At 42.5% G+C, this 25731-nt stretch overlaps 1 protein-coding gene across 1 annotated transcript; it reads right to left on the reverse strand.

Moving 5' to 3' along the window:
* Nucleotides 1–5877: 5877 nt before the first annotated feature.
* Lrrc58 (leucine rich repeat containing 58) lies at nucleotides 5878–23881 on the reverse strand. Its single transcript, XM_052158076.1, has 4 exons — nucleotides 23059–23881; nucleotides 15430–15558; nucleotides 14133–14410; nucleotides 5878–11444 (listed from the first exon to the last, which is right to left on the reverse strand). Exons 1-4 carry the CDS (start codon nucleotides 23541–23543, stop codon nucleotides 11236–11238), a joined length of 1101 nt encoding a protein of 366 aa, XP_052014036.1. The 5' UTR covers nucleotides 23544–23881; the 3' UTR covers nucleotides 5878–11235.
* Between the last annotated feature and the right edge of the window lie 1850 nt (nucleotides 23882–25731).

Here is a 25731-nt window from a genome sequence, read left to right on the forward strand (position 1 = left end):
TTTTAGGTGGTGTCTCTTCATAGCAACAAAACCCTCACACATCTCATCTTGCTGACACATTTAACCTGACTAGCACTCACATAAAGAACCTTAGGAAACATGAAACTTGGAACTCACTGAGGAAGCATCCTCTGAGTTGTTTAAACACAGGTTTCCTTCTGATGGCGGCGTTGTTCACTGCATATGGGATATGCTAACCTTTCCTCAGGCTCTCACTGCTAACCCTGTGATTCTGTGATTGCTTAGAACTGGAGAGAAATTCCTACTGCACACCAGGATAAAAAAATACATGTAGTATATATTATAATTATGCCATTGGCATCTTGAAAGCATCTGGCTTACTCCTAGCCACTGGTCAATGCCCACATGCCTTTCTTTATGGGATGCAAAAATGAAAAGTGGTTGATTCACTGCCATCTATTACACTAACTCCTTGGAAGTGATAGAAAGGGTGGAATTTTAATTACAGATGAGGGTGCCATTCTCACTAGCTGACTAACTAGGCCCCTGGCTACATGCACCCTGGTTTGGGAGGAGGGGATAAAGGACCTAAATAGGGATGACTAAAGGGGCCTTAGTGAGGCCATATACAAAATATTTGAAAGCTATAAAAAAAAGGGGGGTGGGGGTGGTGGAAGGTTTTGCACACAGGAAACTGTAGACTCCAACAGTTAGGAAGAACTTCAGATGTCATTGTCAATGTTACAAAGGTTTTCAAATTAGCAACAAAAAGTTCAAAAGTTGTAGAGGCTATAAAATAGGCTTATTTCCTAAGAGTTCAGATTTATTTTTTTACAGACCTTTGTTCACTTCAGCTTTTAAAACTATCAGCTGACATTGTAAATTCGGTCTTTATATAAAGGGACAATACATAGGAATAATGACATTTAAGAACTTTTTTTAGATTTCCCATGACATCATGTGCAACTTTTCTTTTCCATTTAAACTTTGCAAATATTTGCAGAAGCCTATTTAAAATAAGACCATTAATGATATAACCTATAGTTGGGCATAGAGGCACACATCTTTAATCCCAGCACTACAGAGGCAGAGGCAAGGCAGATCTGTAGTTGGATCTGGCTACCTAGTGAGTTCTTCTGTATTCCACACTTTCAATACCCTAATGCTAGGTAGGAGAGAAGAAAAGGATAGAGAGAAAAGGGAGCAACATTACCCTTAGCCTACTTCCTGCCGATTAGGGGCACTGAGTTCCTCAGAGCACGTTTGATCTTCACTGTCAGGGTATCTAATTTCCTGTTGTTGTTTCTTCTTTGCACACAACTACTTAACAAACAGCAACCAACCAACAATACACCAACAACTCTGTGTCTTGGGGCCCTAGCATTTATATATTCTCTGAAGAGTCCCCAGAATTCCAAACGTCACACACTCGCAGAAACTATCTGTTGCCAGCAAAATCACGCCCCTGCTAGAGCACAAGGTAAATCATAGTCAGCTGCTGTGGACAATTTGAAGCAGCCTCACATTACACACTTGGGATTAAAATGAAAACACATTCTTGTAATGTTTTTATATTTTTAAAGAAACCAAAATCCTCATTACACAGATCTCTGAGTTTGAGGGCAGCCTGGTCTACAGAGTACCCAGGAAAGCCATGGCTACACAGAAAAACCCTGTCTTGAAAAATATTTTTTATATGTCTGTGTGTGTGTGTGTATATATATATATATATATATATATATACTATATTTTATATATATTATATATTATATTAATGTATATGAGATTTTGCCTGCATTTATGTACATGTGTGTGCCTGGTGCTCACGGAGGCCAGAAGAGGGAGCAGGATCCTCTGGAACTGTAATTACAGTTGTGAGCCACCATATTGATACTGAGATCTAAACCTGGGTCCTGTGCAAGAGCAGCAAAATGATCTTAACCACCGAGCCAGCTCTTCAGCTCCTATTCACAGAAGTCTGAAGATGGTATTATTGTTCTGATTAAAACAGTAAAAGAACCATATCCTTCATAGAGCTGAAAGAAGTGAAGGCAAAAACCAGGCATAAAGTTGTAGTTGAACTCTTTACCGTTTCCCTGCCATGGTGGGCTAGCTACAATGTCCCCCAGGCAGATGTACTTCCTGTTGTGTGGAATAGTATTATATGGCTCCAATTTTGCACATACATTTTTTTTTATCTGCAATCATCATAACCAGTGCATGACTTGACAAGGTCTTTCTCACCCAAGGAAAGGTCGCCTGCCTTGTGGATTTAAAACTGTTTCTTGAAAGTTTCTGATCCAATTAATCTGTTAGCTGTTTGTTGTATGTTTCCAGTGTAGCCAGTCCACCTGAATATGCCCTTTTATAATCTCAAAATATTTTCAGTTCAGAAAAAACAAACAAAAAACTTGGCCAGAAGTAGGTAAGGTAGCTTCCAATTTAAAAAAAAAAAATGTTTTTAAAACAGATTTTAGTATATGAGCATTATGCTCGCATGTGTGTAGTGCCTGCGGAGGCCAAAAGAGGTCATCAGGTCCCCTGGAACGGTGTTACAGATGGTTTTGAGCCACCATATGGCTACTGCGTTTTTAACCACTAGGCCATCTCTCTAGCCTGACTTTTAATTAATATGTATGGGCATGTGTGTTTGTGTGTGGGACTTGCATGTGAATATAGATCTGAGGTCGGAAGCCGCCCAAGGTGGGTACAGGGCATTGAACTCATGTCCTCTGGAAGAGCAGAGAACATTCTTAACTGCTGAGCCATGCCTCCAGCCCCTAAAATATTTTTGATAGATGTGTTCTAGTGCTAGCTCTGTCACTGTCTGGGGGGACTTTGGTAAACTACTTCATTACTCTCTCAAACACCTTAGTCCCCCAACCCCAAGTTCTCATAAGGGGAGTCACCAAATCATTCTGTCATCCTTGCTACGCAACCAAATCACTAAGTGAATGTGGATTCAGAGATTAGGATTAAATTGTTCTAGGGATGAAGCCGTTTTCACACTCTCCTCTGAAATTATCAAATTATCTTAGGTTTAGAAACCTAAGAAGATCTATCTGCCCAGAGCAAACTCTTCTTCTCCTCTGAGAGATGGAAAACTCACCTGCTTAGATGGGCGATTTAGAAATTTCCGGTTCAGATTTCCTCACAGAGCAATGTTCAGGGGCTGTCTGCTCAAGGGTCACAAAAGCCTGGGCTTTTGATTGGTTACACTCAATTTAAGAATGCAAGCAGCGAGCTCTTTTCACAAGATCTTTAGTTCAACTACATGTCAATTTCTTTTCTTTTTTCTTTCTTTCTTTCTTTTCTTTTCTTTTTTTGATTTGGTTTTTTCGAGACAGGGTTTCTCTGTATAGCCCTGGCTGTCCTGGAACTCATTGTGTAGACCAGGCTGGCCTCGAACTCAGAAATCTGCCTGCCTCTGCCTCCCAGAGTGCTGGGATTACAGGCATGTGACACCACCGCCCAGCTTACATGTCAATTTCTTAACTGGTTTCTAGTATTTAGCTTAGTGTTAGGATTAAATAAGGTGAGCTTTTAATGTCTTTGTAGTTATCCAGATGTTTCCTCTTCTCTAAGATCTCGCATCAGACTTCAAATCGTGATTATACTGAGATGTAGTGGAGCCAGCAATCACTTCTATGGTGGTAACCCAATTAATTATAGTTCCAATGCTAATTTCCTATCACAGCATACAAAATGAAGCAGTACTCTATAATGGGAGCTGTGTTTACCTGGGAATCTTGAAGCTTAAGATCAGTCACATGGAGGTGTGGAGGGGTGGGTGGGGGGAATTTCAGAATAAGACCATGAAAAAGTCATATGGATACTTCATTATCTAGTAACTCAAACAGAGATCGGAGGGAGATGCCCTGTGGGGCTTGATAATGCAAGTCCTAGCACTGGTGGCAGGCGTGGGATACCTCTGTGGGAATTGGTCAGGAAGGCTCTCAAAACAATTATAGGTTCTTGTCAGTCCTCTTGGTCATTTACTAGAATTAGAGGTTAAGGCCATCAACTGTGATTTCAAGGCCAGCCTGGTCTACATAGCAAGTTCCAGGCCAGCCAGTGCAGTACAGTGAGACCTTGTCTCAAAACAAAGACAAAGCTATCGCACTTTGGTTGGGAGACAGGAAACTTCCTCCCTTCTGGGTAGCTTCCAGAGAGTAAGAACGTACAATGTAAGCAGCTGGGAAAGACAGCCTCAATCCACTGTGCATTTTACCAGCTACCAACTTTCCAGTCAATGTCCCAACCCTCGGGACCTAGTAATTCAGGGAGCCAAGGAGAACCCAAGCCTGAAAGAGAGAAACGGGCGGGAAAGATGAGCGAGGCCAAGCAAACGGGGTGTTCTTTGTCAAGGCCTCTTTAATGAAATGCAAAACACCTGGTTATGAAACCTCAGTAAGAGGAAGTAGGGAGGGGCTGAGGGGGATACTAGAAGCACAGAAGGAGGTAAGGTCATCCGGGACAGATGCTGGCTGAGGCTTCCAGCAGCGTTTCTGGAATGCTGGTTCCGCCCAGACCATCCCAGGTGTTCAGCCAGGATGAGAACCGGTTGATCAGCCTTGTGTGAAGAAGGGGGGATTTTGCTGTAAACTGCGAGGTCAGTGAACTTTCAAGGTGAGGGCTGTTGAAACTCTGTTTTCTAGGGTTTGGTGTCCGACTAGTCAACATGTGCCATCTGCACAGAAACAGCATGGCCGTCCGTCGTGGGAGCTCCACACGAGTGAGACCCATGTCAACAGTTCACACCTGGCTGGTCACAGCCCCAAGTTCTATTAGGGAGGGGAAGATGGGGTAAGGCTTACTACTGTTAACCAAATTGACATAGCACCGAACTACCTTCTAAATATGTTTACACCACCAACACTCTGAGCTTTAAAAGTCCTCTGCAGTGAACAGAGGGTCAGTGAAGACAAAGGGTGCACAGAACAAATGGGTACCTGACCTTTCTAACAGACTAAGACTCAGGAAGAGGTGGGTGGGGAAAATGTAGAAGCAAGACAAGAGAAAAGCTGTCTGTGAAGTGCCAACTTAGAGACATGACATACCCCTTGCAATTAGGAACTCACAGCAGCTATTACTTACCCTGGGCCAAGGCTGGGCCTGTCAGCTTGCATGGGGCCCTACTTACTGCATAACTAGTTATAACTGGTAAGACTCTAGGAATAATTTTTCAGTTTTGTACGTACTGCTGAGCCCACCATGCACCAATGGATACCTCTAAATGCATGGCATGCCCACAGACATGTCACAGACAACCTTGGTTAAACTCAGTGGAATTCTCAAAGGAAGGTGAGAAAGATTGATAGGGAAGATGCAGCTAGACAGGGAGAGGGACTTGTCAGGGTAGATGAGTGCTACAGCATGCATTAGTGTATCTAACTTTCAAGGACAAAAAGGAGTCTCTTGATTTTAAGCTCCACCTCCCCCCCACCAAGTGAGTACATTTAACTTCCAGCTCCATGGACAGCTGTTGGAATTGACTGTTGCGATGGATGGGACATAGCCAACAGTAGCCATCCCTGAACGTCTGGACCGTCTGATGGCTTGAGTCAGGCCACGTACCCATCATCAACTCTAAGCAGTGGGGCAGTTTTATCCAGTGAAGTAAGAGAACAGAATAGTCTTTCAGCACCCCTTGCGTTTCTGGGCCTGCTTTTCTAGACAACAACTAGCGATGGACTGAGTTGCTCTCACTTTGACAAATCCGAAATGAGTGGCTTTGCAGCTCAGTCAGCTGGAACACTCTTGCACATTCTGGAATTCAGAACACTGGGTGCTCTATGAAGAGCAGTATGGAGTGTGTGATCAAATTAGGACTCCTCAGTGAAAGGCTCTGGAATAAACACAGTGTGACTAACCTTGGCTGCAAGACGGCCGGACCGAGAAGAAGGAACTCTCAGAGAGGAACACACTATAACTTTATTTTCTCTTTTATCTAGCACATACAATAAATGCCAAAACACGCTAAATGTTCGGAGTTGTGTATTCAATAAACAGATAAGCAGTGATATACCTAAGTACTATAAGGAGTTTTTTTTAAAGTAAATGTCTACTTAGAATAAAATGTTGTTACAAAAGCCAGAATTGCATTCTAATAAAACAAGGCACAATGTTTAAGGCAAAATATATGAAGAAAGAATATAAAGTTAATATAAGATCATATTTAATATCCTTTGGGGAAGAGGCACAAGAATTTAAAATAGCTTAATTAGCCATAATAAAGTAAAATAAATTTTGATACAATAGGACTACATTTTTTCCAGAAAACAAACTCCACTGCTGAATCATATTTCTGAGTTACAATTTAAATATGTATATACTTATACAGATATTTCTAATAGACTTTTAAGTAAAGAAAATTAAGATGTCAGAGCATAATGATTTGACCCAAGAAAAAGGTAACATATTTTCAGCATCTTTTGTTGTTTTTGAAACCCCCAATTTTAAAAATTTTACAAAGCTAAGACTTGTTATTTAAAAAGCTTTTCCCATTACTTTGCTTATCACACACACAAAGTGGGCTGAGAATGTGACACACCTCACACAAGTCTAGACATGATAGTTAGAAAGTGACTAGTGAGTTAACACTGATTCTCACAACAGCAGTGCTGACCATGTAAACTGTGCACAGTGAGTCTCTTAACCATCCCATGCACAACACCAACCAACCTAGCTACGGCTCCAAAGCCAGCAAACAACAATGCCAACTCATCTAAGACTCCTCCAGCTGGAGTTTTAAATAATACAGTTATATTCAATTTATTTATGGCCAAAAGAATCAAGTATATTCTGATGAATGCAGATAGTTTTCTGCATGTAAATAGCCTTCATCAAGCCACTAGATTCAATACATACATGAGACTGAATATTATCAATCACTGAGACTAAAGTACAAGTCTAGCAGCACCCATGAAAACTGCCTTCTAAATGGTCAATGTTGTGAGCTAGTGGAATGCTTCTTCAATCCCTAGTAAATACAGATCACAAAGAAATATACAAATGGAGGTTTTTATTCTTATTAAACTACCCCCTTTCTGACCTATATGAAAACTGTTGCTGAAACACACGAGACCTCAGTAACAGTATTTTCAAAAGACTGTGGAACTTCTCTTATCCTTTGTGGTGAATATCCATTTTAAATAAAATACTATATAAAAAGATACACCGTTTGACTGGGGGGTGGGGTGGGTGGTAGTGGTGGGGCACCATCCTTGATTCTGGATGGCTCTGATCTTCTGGCACAGCGTGATTGAGACTTCCCTCCCCAGATTTCCTACACACACAGTGGGCCCTCTTGTGGGCAAAGGAACCTCTCAGGGGCAGTCTTTCTCCCTCAAGTCCCCAAGTCAAATACAGGTCACAAGACTACTGACAATTTATCACATACTTTCTTTCCCACACTTAGGGCTAAATGGAAGACACAGACACTTTCAGACCACAAAGGACATTGCTGCATACTACACTTTTGATAAAGATCACACTATGACGGAAATATAAAACCGCACACTACCGAGTTAATGTGTAACATTATATGCCTAATGTACAACTAGTGAAGGCTAAACAAACACTTCTTTGTAAGCACTGGTATAGAACTGTGTGCTAAGGTCATGCTGCCTAAGCCTACACAGCACCTCCACTGTGTTATATGCCTAGTCTAACTTAAAACTCAAATATTCCGGACTAAACAAAGAGCAATACTTATAAATGTCTACTTTTAGATGAAAGGCAAATCATTTAGGTAAAGGCACTTTAAAACTAAATGCAGCTAAATAATCTTACACATCTACATTTACTGGTGAAGTGTCTGCAAGCACTCACATGGAAACATGTTTGTAAATAGCTACTACTAAATACTTGTGGTTATAAAAAGCACAAGGACAAGGCAAACAGTAACCAAGGTGGCCTGCTGTGTTATAGACAGCAGGTCAAGGAGGGACTACTTTCCAACTCTGGGAAGAGCAAGGCCGGGGAACCCCGACAGCTCGCTGGCTCTCCTTTACGAGGGGCGATGTGAACAGCTTCCCAGCAGTAGGAACCAATAATTAACAATCATAATAATAATAGTAAACCTAGTGATAAGGTTTTTAGATAACAATTCATTATTACTCTACAGGGCCTTACCGGCTCAGGGGTTTGCCTGGGTACCTATGATTTCTCTTTCCCTACCCCTTTGTTGCTTTAAAAGATTTGTTTACTTAACATCCCAGCAAACAGCCTCTTTTGATTCCCATAAACCCAGCGTCTGTTCGAACTGGTCTGCAGGGGCGTGCTGCACTATTAAGGGTTGACTTTAACTTTTATTTACATCACCCCAAAATGTCACATATTCCAAGTACAATTTATAATGCACGTTTATTTTTAATATTGGCAATAATATTCTAAATATCAAGATTTTAGATCAAGAGGCACCTTTGGCACTTTTTGAAGTAACATTGAGCAGGGTAAGGGTATGCGGTATTCCCAGCAGCTGGGAAGTTGAGACAAGAGTTACCATAAGCAAGCTCAAGGCTAGCCTGGGCTACACAGCCGGGCCCTGTCTCAGAAAATAAAATAACTGTATAATAAAAATTAGACCTTGCTGATTTCGAAACTCTAAGCATGCATTAGCTAGATAAACATGCAACTCATAACTAACGAGGCTGACTACCACTTAACAGTCCGCTGACTTCAGAAGATGATCGTCTCACTTCTAGACGGCCAGTTCCTATTACAGGAAGCTGATATACACTCATCAGTTAAAAAAATATGAAAAAGAAAACAAATTAAGAAATCACTAGCAACTTCTGTAAGAGATAAGGCCAAGATGAGTTTCAAAAAATGTAAAAGCTAACTGCAGATTTCATTACAAGCGACCAGAGCCAGGTGTGAACTGTAGCTTGCTTAACACGCACCAGGTCCCCCCCTCCACCCATAACTGTCCCCAGCATCCCCACCCCCGCCAAAGCTGCACACTGACCTGGCTCACTGTGCAGACTCGAACTCTACACATAAAGAACACCACCATAGGATACATCCATATGGTGCAGGTTAGAAACTATCTCAGGCTGGAGTATTTACAACTATAAAAGAAGAAACGATATACTTTCTTTCTAGGAGGTTAGAAAGGATACATATGGTTAAAAGCTCTATTTACAAGGCTATTTACAAGTAATTCCTAAAATGCTACGAAAACTATTATTTAAGTCAAGGTGACTATCAATCAAGAAAGTACAAGTATTTAATCCAGAAGAATATGGTCCCATCAATTTGAGCATTCAAACTCAAATTTGAGCAGTGTTTCTTAACTAAATGATCTATCTAATTACAAAGCATTTACAAGTCATCTTTGTTTTTCCCAACCTTGCAATCTGCAGCTCACAGATGCTTACTTGGAGAAATAAACAAAGACTTTATACTGTCTATCATACTATTATATTAGCAGTAGAAACATCATTTCTATATACACAGGAAGAATATTTCTAAATCAAAAAAAAAAAAAAAGAAAAAAGAAAAAAATAATCTTACTACACTATTCCGAGGGAAAGGTAAGGGGACTCACTATAGCAGCGTTTCACAACTGCAGCCACGAAACTCTCGTGTTTCATGACGTAATACACACATACAAACCCTGAATTACCCTAGAACCTACTAATATATTCTATTAAAATAATATATACAAGAAACCTAACACACAAATACTCTAAGCATACAGTTGGCTTCTAATAAAGCACTCTTCAAGAGATCACCTGATGCCCTACTGCAATCTGAAACTACTTTTGGCACTTACCAACTAGGCTTCCTGTTATTACAGGTTGGTTAATGACCAACAGTGAGAGTTACATATTTTTAATGTTAGCTTATACTTTTAGTATTTTTAAAATGCCTAATCACCTAGTTAGTGAAATTTATTAATTTCCAATGACAACAATTTGTGTTACTCTTTTTCTCCCATGCCTTAGGGATGTATTTAATGTTCTCTCAATGCTGGCTCTGTGAACTCCTGGACATGGGCTCTGCTTCACTCACTTGTGCACTTGTAGTTTTTCTTTTAAATGTAGAGGAAGTCTTGGTTTAGAAAAGGAGAGGAACAAAGGAGGCACACTTGATGTTTGTTAAAATACACCCCCTTCCATACTGAGATAAGTTTTCATGTATGTAGCCCAAGTTGGCCTCAAATTTACTATGGAGCCTAGGTCAACTCTGAAGTCCTGATCTTCTGCCTCTACCTCCCAAGTGCTGGTCTGAAGGTGTGCACAACTATGTCCGACTTTTCCTCATTTAGTCCAATATTGTAAAGCAGGCATTCTTAGACTACTTGTCATTTAGATGTTTTGGCCCAAAACTATTATTCTGTTTTTTGGTGAATAAAGACTTCAGCCTCTCATTAAGTGTAAAATCCATTTACTTAGAAGAGATCATTGCAGTTAACACAAATGAAGATGGCCATGGAAGCAGATAGTGGTGTACACCTGTAATATCAGCAACTAGGGAGGCAGAGGACCCCTGGAATTGCCAGGTGGGAGATCTCCCAGGTGGCTCTCGAGTTCCAGGCCAGTCCATTCTACAGAGTTCCAGGACCTCAGAACTCAGGTGTTATCTATACAATTGTTCAACTAGTTGGTTAAGAATATTTCCAAGTGGTTTGCACAGTGTCAGGTTGTAGGTTGCTCTGAAATACTTTCTATAACAAGCTTCCATAATCTTGCTAGGATTAAGGCACTATAACACATCACTGCTATATTATATAAAGTTAGTAACAATCACACAAAACAAGAGCTGGTTAAAACATATTAAAAGTTACAGTCCTTCCTGTCCAGTCAGTTGGTCAGAAAGGCTTTCAACAGTCCAGGGGTAACACAGTGAGAAGTTTCATTTTATTTATGTATAGTGTTCAGCATAAACCAGGACAGCCCTGGTCCCAGCTGTGATGAGCTCCATTCCACTCAGCTGTCCCAGGTGACACCATTTCCGGCTGATACATGACTGTTCTTCAGAATGAACCATTCTGTTAGTGTTTCTTCAAAGACTTACATGAAGAGTATGGCCAACCAGCTAAATTTTGAACTGCCATTCATAATAAGTTACTCAAAGAATCTAAGCACAGGACTGGACTCACTCCTGCTGAATGTGTAGATAGAATACAAAACCTTTCTTTCACATCATGGCAAATCTTACATGGACATTCAGGATGAAAATACTCAGGTCTCCAACTTCAAGACCCGGTTTCTTTTTAAGTCATTTCCGCTCAGTGTTTTAGTGTTTTTCAATACCCACTGCTGCTCAACCAAGAAGAACTTTCTGCATTCTGTGTGCAGCAACACTTGCCTCATCTTCTGAGTCAGACTCACTCTGGGAGGTGGAGCTGTGTGAGGCAGAGCTGCAGGGGGAGGAACATTCTGGAGAACACAGATAGTGCATGAGGGGGAGGCGGTACTTCCCACAGAAATCCACAAACTTAATTTGTCTGACACAACAGTCAAAATAGACTCCTAGAGGGAAGAAGAATATAAGAAGTCAGTAAAATTCAAGAGCTGTAGTTTTTAAAACCCCTCCCAGCACTGGAGATATATTACACAGAAACTCTCTTTGGGAATTTTAAGTAGAAGTATTAGAGCTGTTCCTTCTAACAGAGCAGCATGGAGCAGTAATGAGAGCTCTTCCAGGCGGCCATCTGACTGCTAAGAGAACACCAGGAAGGCTGGAGAGAGATGGCTTTATCAACAGATAAAGGTACTTCTGCCAAGCCTGGCAACTGGAGCTGGATTCCTAGAATCTATGAGGGGAGGAGGAAAGAATGAACGTTTGCAATCTTCCTTTGTTCACTGTGACATAATTCATTCATGCTCTCAATCATTTCTTGTTTTCTAAGACAAGAAAAAGGGCAAGACAATGTACCTGAAAGGAGCCATCTGAGAAATGACAGGACACTGTTCATTTAGCATACTGTCTCTGGGTTACTTGGGGGGCCAGTATCTGTCAGAGATTACAGGATGTGTAAAGGACCCTCATTCTACACCCCGTCCTCAGCTGCTAGCACTGTCCTAGAGTCAGAGACTACAATAGGACTTCCTTTAGTAATGATTAAGGAAGTAACTACCATACAAGAATTTCCAGAAATGGAAGTAGTTGTTATTATCCATTCTTGTCTTTTGGGAAAACAAGGTCACTTGTAGCCCAGGCTGCTCATAACACTCTAGCCTGGCCTTGAATTCCTGATCCTCTTGCCTCTACCTCTTCCAAGGGTTTAGGATAAACCATGACTGTGAGAGCAAAACTGACAGAAACAAAATGTCATCTCACATTTATGCAGGCTCTAAATCTCCAAGCTGCAAAGCTGACGATCTCATTTAGTTCACACAAAATCAAATACACACTGGTGGACTAAAGCTGGCATTTCCCTTATTTGGTTCTTAACTCAGCGCTCCTGAGCTATGGTCCTTCAGTGAAGCAGGGCAGCAGTTAGAGCGAAGAGGAAAGCAAAGGTGACTGTAAAGTCTGTACTGCCAGACTCTAGCTGAACCTTTAAAAATGCTTTACATGTCTCTAACATACAAAGTCCATCCCTATAGCTCCAGTATAACCAAGATATAGATCTGTGGCACAATGTCGCTAAAGAAGGATCTCAAACTTCACATCTAAGTTTTCCAACTACTATCACATGATGGATCAAATATTCAAAAATAAATTTATATATGCATTCATAAAGACAGGATCTAAGTAGTCCTAGCCTTCCTGGAACTCTCTATGCACACTAGGTTCATCTCCTATTCATAGAGCTCCACTTGCCTACACCTCCTGAATTCTGGGAATAAAGGTTATATGCCACCAGGTCTGGGTCTCCCATAGCTTTTTAGAGTTTACTAGTTTCTGAACAACTTAGAAATTAGACACATCAATAGGCTTATAATAAATGCTAGTAGCCATGTTGGCTTCCTGTAATACTTTCATCTGTAAACTTTCAAACTCTACAAAGAGAAAGTGTCTTATAAATAAGGAACCTGGGTAGTGGAGGCAGGGAAGCATATAAAATGATTGGCTTTATTTTACTGATTTATTGATGGTAATCTGAAATTTTAACCTAATAATTTTTAAGGCATTCCTAAGATAAACAGCTCTTTGGAATACTAAAAAAGTCAATTAAAAAAACCAGTTCAGAGAAGAGAATTCTTTTCTCTATAGAGGTGCGTTTCCAGAAAAGGATGGGCTCTGGGCATAGGAGATTTCAGCAGGAATCCCTGGTGTGAATGCTGTCTCTTTCAAGTTTCCACACTTAGTTTCAACATTGCCCTGCCACCACCTGCTTCAAGACAGAGGCCCACAGGGGAAGGCTTAGCAAGCTCCCTGACCCAGCATGCACCCTGTTGAGAGGCAGCCAAGCCAGTGGGAGGCTCTTCTTCACACCTAGCCTTTCTATCTTGTAACAATCTCAGAGAAATTGAGTTTGTTCCCCTTTTACCAGTATAAAATCTAAGGACAAGACTTTCTGAAAACAAATCTTACCCTAGGTTTGATATTATTATGCAACGTTTTCTTGGTGCTTATACATGTCTTCACACCTGTACCTTATTTAAAAGCTGTATGTTTCTTCAAATGCTCAGTGAAAAATCTTGAGCCATAGATTTAAAGTTCTTTTGTACACCCAGAAACGGACACTCAGTCAGCTCTCAGACATCTTTAAGCACACCCTACCACAGTGGTTCGCCACCTTCCTAGTGTTGTGACCTTTAATACAGTTCCTCATGGTACGGTAATCCCCAACCAGAAAATCATTGTACTGTTACTTCATAACTGTAATTTTGCTAGTTATGAATAGTAATGTAAATATATAATATGCAATCCCCATGGGTGAGAAGCACTGCCCTAGTGGTACCTAATACAAACATTGTAAAACTGTATTTAAAAATTAAGACTTTATTTTTTTGTATTTTCTTTCATTTTGCCATCTTAATTTTATCATAATGTTCAAAGACAAAACAAAATTTCCAGGGTGAAAGTTCCTTGTGTTTAAAGCTAAAATTAGTGTGAAAATAATTTTTAAGGAAGGAGGAGGCTGACAAAGCACCTTACTTTCTATTAACTGCCTTTCTGTGAATGAAACCTTAGCTAATTAAAACAATACGACATCAAAACTTAAAAAGAGCTGAGTGAGTGAACCGGCCAAGCCCAGACCAACTTACCTCCGCACTTCGGGTTTGGACAATTGCTGGCTGAACCCAAGTATCTAAGCAGATTCCCAGGAAGATCATAGGGAGTGTAAGAAATACTTCGGATCTTAATGGTCCTTGCGGCTAATTCCAGAAGAGTTGGAGGGTCATATGTTAAATCTCTAACAAAACGAACAACCAATGGGTTTCCTCGTAAACTCAACTCTTCCAGGTGAATAAGATTGAGGATCTCTCGAGGCAGGTATGTCAGCAAGTTGTTGTGCAGACTGAGGGATCGAAGCGAATGCAGCCTAGAGTGAAGTAACGCCACACAGAACCAAAGGCCACGGGTGAGTAACCCAGTACAGTTACACTCACATACACTTCTACATGCACAAACACGTCCATGTGTGTACACAGGGTCTGAGCTTTCCACATGAACTAACAATTAGGATGAAGATCAATAAATGAAAAACTAAGTATCTAAAACCACCTCAGAACACAGTTTTAAAAATGCTATCAAAGACTACCCCTCTGAGATCTTAAGAGTACTGAAAACATTTATAAAGTATTCTGTGCCCTAACTGAGATAACAATAGATTTAAACACACTAGAAGACATATTCTATCACCTATTCAATAAAAAAGATTTTACATATACTATAAATAATGATCCTTTTTATTACAAAGCCACATCAGGACAGGAATGCTTAAGAACAAATACAAATTGTCAATTCCACAAGACCAAGGAAAGAAAGCTATGCCAAATTACTACTCTATTTCCATGGGCACTCTCCTCCCTTACCACCCCACTCCAGTTAACAAGAAAACCAGTCAGTAAAGCCTGTGCCTTGCAGGCACAAGGACTCAAGTTCAATTGTGAAAATGCCAGTTAAAAAAGAAAAAAAGTCAGGTGTGGTGCACACTTGTAATCCCAGCATGAGGAGGCGTCCATCTGACCAGCCAGTCTAGCCTACTGGCAACTTCCAAGCCAACCTCCTTCTCCTATTAAACAAATGGAACCAAGGTCATTATTGGGCCTCCACATGCAAGAAAACACGAGCATAGTTGTACCTAACTACATGCACATGCACACGCATGCACACAGAGCTGAGCAAATATTCTGAGGAATAAACCAAGAACATTTAAAAGTAAAACAGAAAATTAGTCAGCTCTTAACAAACTGCAGGGCTATTAATTACAACTTTTTTTTGATACTACCTATTTTTCTTTTCCATTTAAGTTGAGGTCCAGGTTGGTCCTGTTTGGCCTCCCTCATGCTGAGATTACTGGCATGCTCCTAATCCCTCTTGGAGGCTGAGACTACTCACTGTGAGAGCTGAGGAGGCACACTTTGGATCTTGTTGTCACACAACACCAAGTAATTCAGAGAAGGCAGATTTGCTAATTCTGGTGGGATTTCTTTAATGAAGTTTCCTCCAAGGTATAAACATTCTAAACTGCAAAAGCAAATTTTAAAACAGTAAATAAATACAAGATTCTCCATTATGTCTACTATAACAGAGACAGTGCATCTACTCACTCACCAAATGCCTTACTCAGGACTTGCCATGTGCCAGGCAGTGTCCAGAAGAAAGAATGTCATCCCCAGGATCTTACACCGTGTCTTGACGGTAAGATAAGACACTGCATGATAAACTTCTGAACAAGAAAAGAGGGACAACTCAAGCACACTGAATAGGAAGGGTCATAGCAGCTCTGACCAGAAAAGCGAGCAAGTACTGAGAATTCAGCTGTGCTATGAGCCTAGCCCTTCAGATGGGAAAGAAAGAGCAAACTTTCTGAGTAGAGGAGGGGAGGTAGAGGAGGGGCTTTAAAGATCCTTCGGGCACATATATAAACAACAGGTCACAGGCACTCAGAGTCCGTGCCGGCATGCTTATGCCTGATGCATTCACAAACTGGTAACATGGAAACCGTAAGTCTTGCTCACCTCCTAAAAGGGCAGAAAATCATATCCAAGTTTCTGTATTTTTTTTCTTTGTTCTTACTATAGCAAGTACATTCTTCAGGGGCAACCTAAATACATTATGTAAACCAGCCCAAACAATGAAGTTTCTAGGTAATCCTGTTTACTTAATGAAGTAACATCTTACAACACATAATATAGTGCTATTCTCTGATGACCGCAGCAAGGCTGCTTTTCAAAAGATGTTTTCAGGGAGGTGGTAGTCAGCTCTTACAAAAAAAAATAAACAAAATATGCACGTATATTTGGAATGTTTCCACTATCACTTTTGGTTTTCTTATTCTACTCAGAACTATTATTCTTTTAAGATTTTCAAATAAAACGTAGGGAAAAGGCTACTGCACTAGTATCCAAAATAGGAATGATCTCATTATGCACTTTTTGCATGTGTACGTGTGCATATGTGCCCGTGTGTGGAAGCCAGGGCGGCCGTGAGAGTGTCTTTCTCAGTGGCCATCTACCTTACACAGGAGGCAGCCTGCCCTGAGCCCAGACCTGCTTTGGTGACCCTATCTCCACCTCAAACCATTCCCCTGGACAACACTTTAATTTTTTTTTTTAAACAATTTGATGGCGTAAAAAAAGATATCAATCTATACTTTCTGTCTATAGATCTGCGGTTTGCTAAATAGTGAAATTTAGTATCATCCTTTTGTTGTTCTTGGTCATTTGTACATCCTCAAAGCATTTTCTGTCCATACCATTTGGTTTTCTCATGGGTTAGACAATTTCCATTACTTTTTTGAGAGCTATGCGGTTAAATATGTGCTCTGCACAGCTTTGGTTCTTTGTGGCCTACTTTTGGTTTTATATGCATTACAATAGTTCTGGTTGACTTTGTAAAGGAGAAATTCAAAGCTTTAGTTTGTCTTTGCCTTCATACTGGATGCTAGTCCCCTATATAACCACGTTCCCTTCATTTTCTGTCAGTATACAAAAGCTACACTGCAGACATTTAAGCTTCTGACTCCCAAAACTTCCTGTTGGAGTTACTTAACTCAAAGAAAGCACTTCTCTTTGTTCCTTTAAACCCATCTTGCTTTGGAATCTACTTCCTGATTATCAATCCCTTCCAGCTTCTGTTGTTGCTGTTAGCATTAATTGTGTTCAATTCTACCACTTCCTGGCATAAAGCTGTTGGGGGAGTGGTGGTCATCTCCTGTGTGCTCTTACTGTGACGACTGGTTCCTAGCTGGTGGAGGTGGGCCACTAGTGGCAGACCACTGAAGAGAATCCTCAGTCCCTGGGTCTTGCTGTCTACCATGGAGTAACTAACCCCTGCCACACATTCCTCCTTGAACAGACCACGCCTTCCCACCACAAGAACTGAGTCAGTTCTTGCCTCAAGTTACCTCAGTCAGGAATTTTGTTACAGTGAAACAAAAACAATAATCAAGACAACTACTAAGTAATTAACAGGCAGGTAGGAACTTAAGAGTAGATAAGCTCCCAGGAGACCAGGGAGCAGAGCGAGGCAGGAACCAGGGACTGGGTCCCACCTTCAAAGGCCCATTCAGGTTTTGGATGGGGCAATACAAGATTTCATCACAATACTGAGAATGGGCTGCAACTTAAAAGTTACAAAATATTTATTTCTAGAATTTTGCATGTAATATTTCTGGGCTACAGTTGATTGTGAGTAATTGAAACCCAGTAAAGACATATCATTAAGTTGGTATTAGAGACTACTATATATTTTTCTAAGAATTTTAATTGATTTTTTTCATAAATGTACATTTTAAGTTTTCTTGTTGCTTCATTGAAAAGCTCCTTTCTTTCCTTCTGAGTTAGAAACACACTTCAAGCCCTTTACTGGTAGCTAACCATAATAGACATTTCCTCAGATATAATTACTCCCATTTATTAAATTTCACCTGCCTTCTAGAAGCTCACCTTTATTTGCTATGTGGTGACTAACAATTTATCAATGGCATATTCTTTTCTGTTTTTGATTATATAAAGCTTTTCAAGTAGTGCCCACTATCCCCTTTAACCACAGTTATACACAGAAAATGCTTTTTGCTTCTTCAGTTTAATAGGCATATTGAATATAATTAAAGGTATACATATGCACTCCATATTATATGTATAGTTAAAGAAAATGGGATTAAAGTGAAAAAGGAATGCACAGATGCAGAAAATTCCCACACTTTATTAAGTTATTTATCTTCAAATGCTATCTCCTTAAACAAAATTTTACAGTGGTTACAGAAAGAGAAGAAAGAATTTACTTCATTTTATACTTCCAGTAAGTAACAGTCAATCACTGAGGGAAGACAGAGCAAGAATTTGCAGACAAGAACTAAGTAGAAATCTTGGAGGCATGCTGCTTCTTGGCTTGCTCCTTGTGGCTGGCTCCAACTTACCAAGAAATAAATAGGTCATCAAGAATGGCTTGCTATTTTTTTTTTCTTTTTGAGTTGTGGTCAATGGGGTTCCAGAGATCTCTAAATATTATAGGCTATTGTCAGTGCTTTTGACATCCTCCAGATCTTGATGGTAAAACTAAATTGCTGAAGGCACTATATATTTGAATCATAAAACGTGGAGAAATCAAATGGGTACTGACCAGGAAGCTTCATCTCTACTGGCTAGCTAAGGTGCTATGTATGACGGCAGAGAAAAGTAATCTCAGCCACTGGTAAACCTTTCAAGCTACAGTAAATGGTCTGAGCTTGAATCTGCCCACAGATGCACTAGTGAAATAGATGCTACGTTCTGACTGGATTTAAGGCCTCTTCCATAAAATGGAACCCATATTTGCCATTGTTAATGCAAATTGCAAAAAAACCTGTGTCATAGGCACTAGGGGGAAACTAATATTATTCTAGTAAATGGATTGGCAGTAAAAGGACTCCTAATGACTTACTGTTATATACAGATTAGTGCATCTCTCAATCATAATCAGATTCTACTTCTTGAAGTAAACAGCAATTAACACTGAGACCCACAACTGGCTGACAATGGGAGAATAAAAGACCAAGGAATGTTAAATTGGATACCATTTCACATACATAGCTCCAAGGCTTAGGAATCATCAAATAAGAAAGGGCAGAAAGATTCTCAAGAGCTGGAGGTGGTGGGTAACTTCAAGGAAGCAGTATTTTCTAGACAGAAGATCATTGCACATCGGAATTAGCAGCAATATGACAGTACGTAAAAGACCTGTGCAAGCTCAATCCACACGAAATCCCAGCATGGAGCGGGGAAGTGGAGTCAAAGTCCCAGCATTAACAGAGTTGTTCCTAAGGCATTTGATAGGTGCTGGGATGGGAAGTCAGTTTTCTTTGATGGTGTTACCCCCAATATGTCACCCATACTCCAGAGCAGGCCTAAAAACCAAGCGTAGCCAGGCAACACAAAGACTGAATTTGGTGGGCTTAAAAGGAAAAAAAAAACAACAACAACAACAACACAACAAAACAATAGGAGAGAGAACTTGGAAGCTGGGTGGGTACAGAGGTAGTAATGGACTTGGGAGGGAGAAGGGAGACCATTATCCAAAATACATTGTATGAAATTAAAAGAGGCCGACCCATAAATCCAATGTATGAATGTAAACGGGGAAGGAGTTTTTCCTTAACGTTTGGCACATTCTTCTACTGATCTTGCTGAGTTATGCCTTTCCTAGGCTAGCCACTGCAGTCTAGCTTTAACATTCCAGGGATTAACTTTTAGCTTTTGTCACAATCCTCATATCTTTATCTTTGATAACCACATTAAAAAGACACCAAGAAAAGGTCACCAAAAAAGAAGACATCAAAGTGGGGGATGGGTAAAGGGTTCCTGAAACTCACTTGGCTCAGATTTAGTCTCCAAATATCAGCCTGGACGCCATACAACCAATTTACTCCACGTTTGCTGCTCGGGGAGTAATAAATAGATCCCTTACCCAATTAGTTTCTGAACTGAGAGGGATAAAGCCTAAGTTCATTAGAAGAAATGTCAAAGTGTGAACTATTTCTACCCTTCAGCACTATAAAATAAAAACAAGCTTACCTGCACAAAAAAACACAAATGTACATTTATTTGCTGATAAATCCTATATGAACAGAATTTATATTCATAATGTCTTGATTTACTTCAGGGGAGTGAAGCCAATTATAAAAATAAACAAGAGCTCCAGCACCCATTTACTTGTTTTTTTTTTTTAAGTAATTTTTTTTTAATTTAAAATTTTGCCACTAAGGGAAGAATCAACAGGCAGAGTGCACGGATCTCATCTGAGCCCTCCAGGAGGGCCGAGAGGCACAAGCAGCCGAGACTTTTATCCTTCCCTGGAATGTTACAAGTGGACATGGACGCTTTCGTGGCCCATATTATGCTGTGTAATTTTTAAAAACTGTTCTTTACAAGGACAGAACCTTCTTCATGTGCCAAAATACCCAAGCAGAGGCTCTTGCCTCGCATGTGGAAGGTCATGCAGTCCACCCTCACACCAGGGCGGGAGGGAGGAGCAGAGCGAGCAGGACACTACAGCACACAGTGCATGCCAGGCTGGAGAAGTTACACAGACTTTGGAAGAACATGATGTTCAAGAGGGTTCCAGTGACTCTGACACCACCTCTCTGTTTCCCACCATTAATGAACTATTTCAGAATAGTTAGCAGTCTTTGAGAACTAAACCACTGAAATGTGATTGTGAGGCCTGACATGATCTGGCCTCAAGCAACCCATTCACACGAAGTCTCAGCTTCCTAGCCTTGAAAAGAAGGAAATGAGCTAGGTCATGGTCAGGGCTGCTTCTTTCTTTAGGAGTACAATTCTGCAAGGAGCCTTTGGCCTACATCCAAGTAGAATTCATTATCTAAATCTTTGCTGATTCCTATTAGTAGAGAAATAAAGCACAGGCCTCAACAACAAAATTATGATGCAAAAACTCTCCGAATGTATCGAGTCAAAGACATAATGACTAACAGTCTTGCTAGCTGTTGTCAGTACAGATATCAGGTCAACCAGGTATAAATGGCCTGACCCAATCCTCTGAATTGAGTATGCTGCGGGACAGAGGCCTAGACACTCAAGTGCTAGCCCTAGCTGGCCACTGCAGAAACTTCTTGGATTTGGCATCAGAGATCCCAGAATTCAAACCCAATTCTACCACTTAACAGGTCTTGAGACCTCGTTTCTCTAAGCCCTTGTTTCTTCCTCTAAAAATGAAAAGTGCCTCATCTTAGAATCATTGGTGACATTAACACAGCTAAGATAGGGGCCTATCAAACCGCCTATTTTTAAGTTTTTAAGTGGAATTTTGCCTACTTCATTTCCCATGTGATGGAGACAATACTGTCCCTGAACTCCTCTTAATATACTAGATTGAAACTAAAAGTTACATGTTAAAATTAAGAGAAACCAAAGCCTGTCAGATGGACATAAATCTCCCTCAGTTCCTACCTTTCCCTCGAACTCCTGTTCCCATCATCTCTAGTCTCCCACAACAGCCTCCCCTCACCCTCAGCCTCTCACCGCTCCATGGGAAGAAGACACGTGTGCACCCAGAGTACAGTCCACATTCTTACGGAAGCCTTCAAGATGTGTTGCCCTCTGAGTGGCCCTGATTTTTATCTGCCACTTTCTAAAGCAACAATCATCTTCCAGCAGTTTGGTAATTCTCCTCCTTGCCCCTAGACTTTTCCAAACGCTTTGGACTGGGCCCAAGAGCCCACACTCTAACCTTCACTGTTACTTCCTCCAGAAGGCTGACTGACTCAAATGGCACTTACTCAAGGACCAAAATAGGTCAAAGCCCTGTTACTCGGTCTCAGGGTACTAGCCCCAGAACTTAGGAAAATGTTGGCCACATTAAGTACTCCGTAAACATCTATCCAGGAGCAAATCAAGGGACACTGTGTCCAGATGCCGCACTTGGCAAACAAGAAGTGCTAAGTGACCAGTGGAAGGCGGAGATGTGAAGAAAAGGTCTTATTCCCAGGTCGATGTTTTCCCAGTTGTTATCTCGAAGGTTCTTTCTGGCTCCACATTCTTTCATCTTGGCTAATCCAATAATGGAGCTGAAAATATTTAACAAGTGGAAGATCCTTTCTTGTTGTTTTACTTCCAACTCCCCTGCAGGGCACCTTAGGGCAGTTCTGTTACCCTTTCTGTACCTCCTCCCTACAGTACATTCTACATTACTAAGCAACTAGGAGAAGTAGACGGTTCCTGTAAAGAAGGAATTACATTCAATAACATAGATACAATGGTGGGGCGTGTGACATACAGAGGAAGTACAGATTGGCTCTAATTATTCTGGGAACAGTTTTAAAAAAATAAGGAATCACAGAAAAGCCTCCTAAGATTCTGAAATGTGACTAGTTCCTCAGGGTCAAAGGAAGCACAATTGGGAAGAGGTTTTGCACCCAAGCCCACCCAACAGAATTTAGTGAACAAGATTCTATGGGGGTGGGCGTGCAAGGTTCACTAACTCCCACAAATAGCACTTTGGGTATCGCTAAAAGGGGGAGGGGGGAGACTGGAAATACAATAAAAACCAAGGAAGTAGGTCAGGGCACCTCCTACGCCACGTTAAATGGCACTTTGATGCAAACGCATTTTCCTGCTGGAAAGCTACGGCAGACTTCCCAGTAAGAAATCGCCAACCCCTGTTAATGGGTGCCCATTTGGCTCCCTCTCTAGACTCAAGAAATAAGGCCAAGTCCGGCTTAGTGGCGCGTGTCTTTTGGCCCCAGATTTGGGAGGTAGAGGCAGGCAGACTCTGTGAGCTCCAGGCTAGCCTGGACTACACCATGAATTCCAGAGTTCCTCGGGGGCCGGGGGGGGGGGGGGCGGCGAAACTGCCTCCAAGACCTGAGCGTGCCAAACACAACCCAAAGGCCACCACCCACTCAACCTCGGTCACACGCCACCAGGGGCGATGGCTCGCCAGTCCCCCTCCCCCGCCAACCTGGTGCCACGGGGCTCCGGCCACCGCCCCGCTCCCCACGCCACCCGCGATCCCGCAGCCGCTCACCTCCGCAAGTTCTCGATCTCGGCGGGGATGCTCTGCAGCTGGTTGCCGCCCAGGCTGAGGGTCTGGAGCGCGCGCAGCTCCAGCAGCGAGGCGGGCACCTCCTGGAAGCAGTTGCCGCTGAGGTTGAGCACCTGGAGGCTGCGGCAGAGCGGCGACTGGGCCAGGCCCTTGGGCAGCGAGCCGGGGCCGCCGAGCCGGTTGTTCCGGGCCAGCAGCGTGCGCAGGCCGCTCAGCGTCAGCAGCTCGGGTCCCAGCGCCGTGAGCGCGTTGCCGCTCACATCCAGGAGCTGGAGGTGCGGGAAGCCGCCGCCCAGCGCCCGCGGCAGCGACGTCAGGCGGTTGTAGGGCAGCAGCAGCCGCAGCAGCGCCTCCCGCGAGCCGCGCCGCTCCTCGGTGCGCGCCTCCAGCTCCGACTCCAGGGCCTCGGCCGACACGCTGAGGCGGGACCAGTTGAGTTCGGCCTCCCCGAGCGCGGCCTCCTCCATCCCGCCGGATCCCAGGCCGCGATCCGAGGCGGCGCGCCCCGGAACCTGAAGCGAGCGCCGCGTCGGAAGTGGCGCGGCGCAGCCCGGCCGGGGCGCTCACCCCCTCGCGCCGGCCGAGTCACGCGACGCTCAGCGCCGGGTGCGCGCGCCGCTCGGGGGGGGGGGGGGCGGGCTCCGCCTCACGTGGCGCACGGCGCGGCGTTCGCTGCGCACGAGTCGAGGCCTGGCGCTCCCGGGAACCGGCGGAGGGAGCTGGGCTCGCCCGGGCGTCACGGGGCTCAGTGGGCGAGCCGGAGGCCTGAGACTCCCCGGAGCGGGCTACTCACCCTTTATAGGGTGGCACGCCGTGGCCTTGGCCGCCAGAGTAAACAGCTCCGGGGCTGATGATCCCGCCCCAGGGCGTGCGCGTCACGGGGCGCCGCCTCCTTTGTTCTCACTTGAGACTGGGCCCCCATTCCTGCGGGATCCCGGGAGAGCAGCCGTGACGGGAACGTAGCCCGAGAATTTAATGTCTTCCGGACAGCGTGCCTGGTAACCCAGGCCTCTGGTCCCCTCTCTGAAATGTAGAGGCAGGTGTACTGAGTTTGAGACCAGCCTGACCTACATTGCATGTTCCGGGCTAGCCAGGGCTACATGGTGAAGATCACAAAGGCTAAAGCCAAAGTCAGAGATTGCAGCCGCCCCATCTGGAAGCTTGCTTAAACACCTTCCCTTCCCTGCTTGCCTTTTGTCTTTTAAAGTAGCATCGGCTACAGAGTGAGTTCCAGGACTGCCAGGGCTGTGCAGTGAAACCTTGTTTGGGGGGATGGGCGGGGAAAAGCAAAAACAACACAAAGCACCATTGTAAAAATAATGTGTGTCGAATAAGAACTTGGCTCACGCCAATCACAGAGTCACTCCTGTGGGCTTTGGTCTCATGAATGGGACTGGATATGAGAAGTCCCTCGATTTGAGCTAGCTTACATTGAGCTCAGAAGGAGAAAGCCTTCCAAGTCCTCTGCAAGTGCGAACTAGATAGAATTTAATTGGGAAATTCTTGACTTTGGCTCTAATTCACTAATTCCAGTAGATGTGTTTCCATCCTGATCCCATTTCAATTTCAATCTTTTCCAAGATTACATTTTGTAATTATGAAGTCATTAATGGAAATGAGAGAAATATTTAGCTTTGTTTCTTACCGAGATTAAATGCAAGAAAGTTACACGGTTATGTGGTAACCAGTGGAATTAAATTGCTTTTTTTCCTGAAAAACAGAATCTCATGCCTTCAGTCATGTAGATGGGAGACTTCATGCTTCTTTACAACCAAGCTTTATGGTTGAGATGTCATGGAAGGATATAGTTTAACAATCCATGGGTGAGCCAGTGCTGGCACACGCCTTTAATCCCAATACTTGGGAGGCAGAGGCAGGCAGATTTCTGAGCTCGAAGCCAGCCTAGTCTACAGAGTGAGTTCCAGAACAGCCAGGGCTATATAGAGAAACCCTGTCTCGAAAAAGACAAAAATACAAAACAAAACAAGAAAAGAACCATGGGTAGAATCAAAAAATATGTGCTAGGCATAGTGGTACCTACTTTTTTGTTTTGTTTTTTGGTTTTTTTTTTTTTTTTTTTTTTTTTTGGATTTGGTTTTTTCGAGACAGGGTTTCTCTGTGTAGCCCTGGCTGTCCTGGAACTCACTCTGTAGACCAGGCTGGCCTTGAACTCAGAAATCCGCCTGCCTCTGCCTCCCAGAGTGCTAGGATTACAGGCGTGCACCACCACCACCCAGCGTGGTACCTACTTTTAATCCCACCACTCAGGAGGCAGAGGTGGGAGGATCTCTGTGAGTACCAGCCTGATCTACATAGTTTTGGACTGTCAGGGTAACAAAAAAGAAGCCATGTCTAAAAAAAATAAAATATGGCCGGGCAGTGATGACACATGCCTTTAATCCCAGCACTTGGGAGGCAGAAGCAGGTGGAGTTTGAGGCCAATCTGGCCAGTCTGGTCTACAGAGTGAGTTCCAGGACAGCCAGAGCTACACAGAGAAACCTTGTCTCAAAAAATAAAATAAAATAAAATAAAATAAAATAACCTGCAAATATCTTGAAGACATCTGATTTGAAAGTTTCTTTTTAAAATGGACCCTATTATATCAGCTCAAACTAATATTCTAGAAGAAGCCCCACTGTGATCAAGAAAACTTA

This window comes from Apodemus sylvaticus, chromosome 15 (genome assembly GCF_947179515.1).
Source record: "Apodemus sylvaticus chromosome 15, mApoSyl1.1, whole genome shotgun sequence".
NCBI classification, from domain to species: Eukaryota; Metazoa; Chordata; class Mammalia; order Rodentia; family Muridae; genus Apodemus; species Apodemus sylvaticus.